Source organism: Nestor notabilis, unplaced genomic scaffold (genome assembly GCF_000696875.1).
Source record: "Nestor notabilis isolate BGI_N333 unplaced genomic scaffold, ASM69687v1 scaffold2567, whole genome shotgun sequence".
In the NCBI taxonomy this organism is placed as follows: domain Eukaryota; kingdom Metazoa; phylum Chordata; class Aves; order Psittaciformes; family Psittacidae; genus Nestor; species Nestor notabilis.
In genome coordinates this window covers 21,113-28,913 of record NW_009937591.1, presented here as the reverse complement: position 1 = coordinate 28,913, position 7,801 = coordinate 21,113, and the positions used below count along the sequence as shown (strand labels likewise).

Below are 7,801 nucleotides of genomic sequence, written 5' to 3'. Positions count from 1 at the left end.
CCTGCTGAAGTGCAGCAGGGAATAACTTGTGAACAATAACAAAACAGCAATCAAGGCAAGCAGATTCCAGGCCAAAGCAAACCAGTTTCTTCTGGTAATGAAGATTTCTTTAAATTAAGTTTTTAAGGTTTAGCTATTCCCTGGATCTGAGCACTGGAGTGGTGCTAACCTCAGTATTGTAGCGATGCTGGGAAAGTAAGAGGGATGCAGCCAGCAGCCACCCAGAGCACAGCAAGGCATCCTCAGGTGAGAGGTTAGCAGCAGGTTCAGAGAGAGGGGACCGTGACCAGGTGCACTCCAAAACCTTTTGCAGGAGCTCGAGCAAAGGCACGTTGGAGAGCAGCACAGCCACTGCTGTGTGGGAGACACACAACCAGAGAGGTTAAGGGGATGGCACAGGTTAAACCAGCTTGACAAGCAAAGGAGAAGGGCAGAGCACACCCCTGCGGCAGTGAGGCAGCCCCAGCTCGTCGGAGTAAGGCTGTCCAGCTACACTGGTATTCATTTCACACAGCACAAGCGACTGCTCAGACACCTAATAAAATGACCAGCCTTCAGCTAACACAGCTGGAAGGTTGGTTAGAGCTGTTCTTTATTATTGTTAATTCTTTGAACCATGGCAATACCAGAACATTTCAAACAAGGCACCAAAGCCCCACTGCTGTGTTTTATGAATAAGAAAAATACAGTGCTTCTGTCTCTCAGCAGCCAATTCCTGAATCGTCAGAAGGCAGCAAAAACCAAACCAAACCAAAACCCTCAAGCTAAAAAACTTCATCCCAAATACAAAATGGTCTTTATTAACTTTAATGTTGTGTCTGGAAAGGGAAAAATCCACCTCACCTCTTGAGACAGTTAGAATACAGTCTCTGATTGCCAAGCTACAACCTCGCTAAGATTAATTTATCCATCAATACAATCTTGCCTCACCTCTCTGTTGACTACCAGGTGTTGTCTGATGAAGGCTCCAGTACAGAAAATTCAAGGATGGCTGCAGGAGGTCAGTGTCCCTTGGCCTGCATTTCCCACAGAGATTACTGACTGCAAACAAAAGAATGTGCATAACACGGACACCAACATAACAGAGCACCTCAGCAGAAGAAAATAGTTGGTCAGTGAGAATAGGGCTCGTAAAAAAGCCAAGCAACCTGAAGTGAAAATTAACAGAGCGTGGTACAGACAAAGCAACTGGCATCTGCCCTACAGTGTTTGCTTTAGACTGGATGGTACAGTGGAGGATGACAATGGCGAAGGAGGAATATAAAAGGGTATATTAAAGGGCATAGATCATATTGGGCTATAATGAATCCAAAAGCAATAGGCTATAAGTTACCTGTTCCCACAGAGTGAGTTTGATCCTAATATTAGGTCAACCATAAACAGCCATGTGCCTCTCACATGGTGACCGGACTGGGGAACGGGCACTGGGACAGAGAGCTGTGCTCCTCCACTCTTGCCAACCCTGCTCACACTAGAATAAATGCACCATGTTTGTTTTAAGCACCAAACACTTAGGAACAATATTTAGCACAAGTATGGGAAGGAAAGCCAGGACTGCAGGGCTCAGCAAAACTGTCATAGGAGATCTTTTGAGGGGCTTAAAGTCTGAGTAAGCAATTCTCAAAAAACACACATCAACACACCTTCCCACAACCACTCCATCTACAAGCTGATTCCACATAGGCATCATCAGAGGAGAGTGCCCTGCACACCCACCCCTGAAGAATACAGCCTGGGGAGCCAAGCAGGGCTGGAAGAGGGTGGCTGTGGCAGAGAGAAAGTTGTGCTACAGAACAGAGAGCACAAAGCAAGAGCAAAAGGAGTTTGTGACTCCTTTTGGAAGCAGCTGAGCTCTCTGAAATCACAGCAGCTAAAAAGGCTTGGTAAAAAGAGGACGTGGTTCTTCCACCCCCCCAATTCCCTTGGCTAATGAATGTCTGAAGAACACTGCTCCTTTACAAGGGCAAGACAGGCAGCCCTGAGACACATAATATTTCAAATTGAAGGGGATAAGGGGATAGTCCTTCAAAGCCTGCTGGAGAGATCCATTCATCAGAGCATGGAAGGGATGAGAGGATAGATCAGCTGAACTTCCACCTGGTATCTGTTCTTTTTTCACAACCTGCATGAACCTCCAATAAGCAAATGAGAAGGGAAAAGTAACCAAGTGAGGTTCACTAGACAAGACAGCAGGTCATGGTATGGTGAAGAAACAAACACAGCCTGCACTTCTGGGTCTCTGGGATGGAGTGGGCAAGTCCTGAAGCTGGTTGAGGCCCATATACTCTGGACCTGCACTCTAGGGCAAGCCCAGGTTCACAGGGCACCCCTGTGGCCTGCCTGAACCTCGCAGGAGTGTGTTAGCAAGTGTGGATGGAAAGGGAAGATTCAGAAAGCACATCAGCAGTACTGTCATGTGCCACGTCAGTAATAGTCACAGACTCTGAAATCGTCATGGCCAGGGGAATGCTTTTGCCACCTTGAGAGGTTCCAGACCACAAATGTATTGTAAAAGCAAGAGGAAGAGAACCTGGGTTTTGTTGACTGTCCTGGTAACAAGGGCTCTTTACAGTGCTCTGGCTATGAAAGTATTTCAAAGCAACCGTAACTGTAACACAAGCTATACCTGCTGCGAAAGGACAAAAGGCCAGCCCCATATCATCTTATGCAACAATTAACAAACACATATCAAAGACCCCTGGGAGAAGATGGATGCACAGACTCACCCTGGTGAAGCAGCTTGAAATCCGTGCTGCCCAGCTCCCTCACACCCTTGCTTCGCAGCTGCACCAGGAAAAGGAGGCTCAACAATACAGGCAGGTTCTTGTTAGCTGAGAAGAGTGCAGACAGCTTAGCTTGGCAGTGAACTCTAAACTTAAATATTATATGTATTGCTTCCAAAAAATGTTTTCACAAAGGCTCAAGAGATTTCAGTTTTGAGGAAGAAGCACTAATGAGTGTCTTTAATGGTAACATAGCCTTGACGGAGTCTCACTGTTGGGCTGCCTTCTTGTCTAAGCGCAGGTTACTGTTTCAACACGGATGCAGATTCCCTGGACTTACCTGCCCCAGACCTCCCAGAGAGCTGCCTGCATGCTGGGAGACAAGGAAGTCATTTCTCAAGAGTACATCTGGTGTTTGACTTTCTGATGGAGCTGCCAGGAACTCGGTTAACAAATCCAAGGTGCAGTATGAAGAGGAGCTGGGGATATCAGTGGCAGCAGAAGGGCTCTAATCTTGCAGAAGCCCCTCTAAGCCCAGTGTCCTCTCTCCATCACCAGTGGTTTGGAGGAATAGGTCTGCCTCCCACAATAGGAAATGGACAGTCTGCCTCCCCACAGCCCCTGGCACCCCATGATCAAGTCCACAAGTGTCTAAATGTGCAAAATTCCAAACAAGATGCCAGTACTGCCTTCTTTATCCATAACCCTATAGCCTCAAGCTCGACATGCTCCTGCTTTAAACCCCACCCTCTTCTCCAGCCTACTGACTTTGCTGGAGGTAAGGCAAAAATACTTTCCCCCTTGTTGCTTCTATCCCATCTGCATCATGGCAAAACACCCCAGAGAAGAGCTGTTAAAAGTGTCTGTGCCCCCCCGCAGGAAAAGGTGTGCTGGGCTCCTATCTTAGGGGAGCCAAGGACACCCTAGCACTGCTCCCTGTTTCAGTTCAAGCTGACAAGGTACTTTGCACAGCACCTTTCACAATGGGACAATAGTCCCAACTCCACAGCCAGGGCTAGTAAGGAAAACAGGGATTTCCCCCAATCACAACTCTGCTCTCTTTGAGAAATTTAATAGAATTATGGGATCTGCTGATGCCACAGTTGCTGTTTGGGGATCAATATCATGAATTATTCAGATGATCTCTGTTCCCTGAGTGTCCTCGGGCACACCAAGCTGTTTTGCACAGAGAAGAGGCAAAAAGGAGGGTGTCTTTCAGTCACCAGTTGAGCCCCTGTTCAAGCTGGAAGATTGACCAGCACAGCTCTCCACTTGAACACTTACAGAGAACCTTACCTTGGTTTAACAACCAAGTTTGAAGCCAGAACAACCTAAATTAGAAAAAGACTTTCTCAATTCAAAGTAAGGATCTCTGGAAAAGGAAACAAAATCAGTACAGTTCTGTCCAGAAATTTCCTCATGCGGATACATACAGAAGCTGTATCAGCACTTCAAAAACACTTTATCCCAGATTGTATCCCTTCATCTACCCTGCTAGTTGATCCTAAAGCAAGACCAAGTCTCAGAGGGTGGTCACCTTGTAAGGACGCTGAGCTGCTCTCTACCAGCAGCTGCTGCAGAATCTGTAGGAACTGACTTCGGAGGAGGTCACAGACAAGGACATGGTCATCGCTTTCCAGGAAGGTCTTTAGAGTCATCAACACCTTCCAAGCCACCTCCAGAGAGCTTGAGCAGACCAGGTCCTGCAAGGGAAGAAGCACACACATCACCCTTCTGCCCTGACTCAGTGGAACCCACTGCTATTTAATACCATGATGCTAATCTGGTGCCTTGGGAAACAGACTAATAAAGTACCGTTCAGATGAAGTATGTCCTGATTAAACAGAGAACTGAATAAAGCAGACAGACTCTCATCTGATAGGCACCTCTGAGTAATATCCTGTTTAAAGAATGCACTTGGCTATGTAACTCCCATCTAGCACACAAATGTTTGGGCAACATACATTTAAGAGCAAGATTTTAGACACATGGGATCCTAAAGCCAGGGCCCTATTTCCAAAAGCACAGAGCCTCTGGCACTTCTCCTCAAATTATTGTTTGGAAAACTAAGGTTGCATATGAAAGATGCTTACCTAAAATCAAACATAATTATGAGTCAGTCCATAGCTACTTATTTTCAAAAGACCAGCAGCCTTGTATCTGCAGTAGCAACATAACAGTTCAACTGCATAAAACATACAGGAACCATACAAGCAATCACTGAATCTCAGGAAATGGGAGTTGTGCACACAGCATTCAGCCCATGAGCCTGCTTCGTGGCTACAGACCTCTGGAGTCTCTGAGCTGAACCACACAGCCTTAACTTGTACACACGTTTGTTGTTAAGGTATTTAACATTAAATTCACTTGCACAGAATGTAGAGCTGTAGTTCCATAAGGATCAGGCAGAAAATGCTTGGTAGTGCTGACATAATATGATCATCTCAATATGCATTATGTCAGCACTACCTTGTCTCTCCTACCCCAGCAGTCCTAGCTACTGCATTGCAAATGGTACAGCTGAAAGAGGTAAACAGAAAACCAATCTCAGCAACCAAGCCTACAGCCTGCCAGGACAGCCTACTGCCTTCCTTATCACATAGTAGTCATGAATCCTGACTAGGACGATGGAGAGGAAATGGCTGTGGGACCCCATACCCAAGGAAAGCAGTTAAGGTAAGAACAGGCTGCCTGTGCCAGAAAAACTTACGTAGTTCTGAGCCTGATTCCTGCCATATCTGATACCTTCAGGAATAAGGGGCAGGGAGCTGTCTGTACAATCCGCTCCACTGACATAGATCTGCTCCATATGACATTCAGGAATGTAATCTAATGCCTGTCAGCCTATCTCCATTCTCTGAGAGAGCAGCTCAGATCTGAAGCATGGAGAAGACATGCTTCAGTGAAAACATGTGGAACACAGTGGAACAGTGTGTGATCATGATCACATTCACCCCCAGATGAACACACACAACACAAAATGGCACTAATCAAGGGCCACAGCCTTCCTGGTCCTGGTAAATGCATCACTGTGTTAACATATTCCTTCCTACTCAGGAGCTCAAGGTCTCAGATGAAGCCACGAACCATCTGTTCGATCTAGCCCAGACAATTCTTAAAAGCAGATAAGCAAATAAATCATCCCTGGAAGGACATTCATTTTTATTTCACTGTACCATGCAGAGACATTTCCATTTTACTAGTGCAATCTCAGACTGAGGTTATTCAGCTCCTAAGTTTTCTTTACACCTGACAGTATATTTATCCCAGGATATTGCACTGTTTTATTAGTCCATCTAAATTCAGATTGATTATGCTCTTCTCCAACTGAAAGGTGAAGTGTCAAAGCCCGTGATTTATTACAGCTCACTTCAACAATCAGGACAGAGCTAGATTAATTTATTTCTGCAAGAGCACACAGCAAGACAGACAAAGGGAAGCAGGAATACTGTTCCATTCAGGGAAGGAGCCACTGTTTTTCTTTTGTTTATTGATAGACCTGGGATGTACACACCACATTATGGAGTGCTAAGTTCCAGAACTATTGCCAAAGGCAAGTCCCATGGGACACTTCTCCTCCTGAATTTGATATGTCAACTCACTGATCATTTTGGCTAATGCTCTGCAATGGTATCGAATGCCTGGATGTTGCTACCTACTGTGCAATATCACGCTAAGTGTGAAAGAACTGCCCCATGCAAGAACCCTCCTGTCAGTCATTTCAGTAAGCTGGGATATTAAAATATACTTCATAGCCTCTTTGATCAGCACAAATACACGCCAGCCTGTAATGCCTGATGGGTGCCCACTCAGACTCAAACCTTGTTTCCTCGCTGTCTGCTGAAATGGGCTTCTATTCACAGTGATACATAGTTTTAATTTCTCTAACAGGCTGCAGAAGAAACATCACAGCTCCTTGCTTTTGCCCTTCCAGGCAAATCTCAAGTTCCTGTGTGGAAATGTCTGCAAGTATTTACTGTGTGACTGGCTGAACAGTCATGGGGGAAGTGGCCACTGATGGGCACAGGTGACAGGGCAGGTGGGAGAGGTGGAAGTGAGAGGAAGCCTCTGAGCAGTCATCAGGACCTAGATTCTATCATGATTACATAGGTTAACAGAGCTCATTACGCCAGCAAACACACAAACCCTGCGACTTCAAGGCCCCTTTCCTCCCTGCACTGGCTAATTTTCCCTGGCCCAAGATTTTTATTTTATCTTGGAAGCGCAATAAAACATGCTGTTTGCAGCTCTGAAAACTCAGGAGTGCTGCAAAAATCTCTGACAAGACTCTGCAGTTGAAACCAAACAAAATTAAAACCCCAAGCAAACAGAAAGCCGTGCCCTCAAGACCTGCTCTCTGCATGCTGATTTTTCGAAGTTCTTTGTTCCTTACATCCTTCTCATCTACCAGTAGTAAACAATTTCTCCCAAATTAGCAAAACAGCTTCTTGAAAGGCTGCCACAAAAGACTCTGGAGTACCCAGCTGTATTTCTGTTTTTTTCACAGCATGCATGAGCACCCTTCAGATCCCTTCCTAACCAGCTCTCAAAAGATCCCTTCCTATTACAATGGATGGATGACAGAGAAAGACCCATTTTCCATATTAGGCTTCCCTGGGAGTTGAATGTCTATGTATACACTCATTGGCCCCTTGTAGCAGAATCCTTGGCCTCATGTCCAAGGTTGGGCAGGGCCTTGAGCAACCTGGTCTAATGGAAGGTGTCCCTGCCCGTGGCCAGGGTTGGAACTGGATGATCTTAAGTTCCTTTCCAATCCAAACCATTCTATGATTCTGTGACACCACTGAGAGCTTTAAGAACCAAAAAGCCCCCTAAATCAGGGCCAGGATGGCAGCCTGTCCTTGTGAAAGTTACATACCAGTAAAATAAGTAAAATGCTGGAATTGCTCTTCAGAATGGGAAGTAACGGGTTAGCACTGGTCAGCTGATCAGAGCCGCCAAAACCAGCTTCTTCAGTGCCAGTTTGCTTGCGGTCTCCCCAGGAAAACCAGAGGTGGAGGACTTGATGTCCAAATCTCCCCATAAGTTCAGGGTAGCGCAGGAAGAATTTCAGCAGG

At 45.9% G+C, this 7,801-nt stretch overlaps 1 protein-coding gene across 1 annotated transcript in view; it reads right to left on the bottom strand.

Moving 5' to 3' along the window:
• Positions 1-7,801, bottom strand: part of MEI1 (meiosis inhibitor 1) — a 35,240-nt gene that overhangs the window by 6,373 nt on the left and 21,066 nt on the right. Inside the window, 5 exon segments of the mRNA XM_010018878.1 lie at positions 170-354; positions 931-1,041; positions 2,727-2,831; positions 4,261-4,426; positions 7,603-7,801. Of these exon segments, the coding sequence (XP_010017180.1) occupies positions 170-354; positions 931-1,041; positions 2,727-2,831; positions 4,261-4,426; positions 7,603-7,801 (766 nt within the window).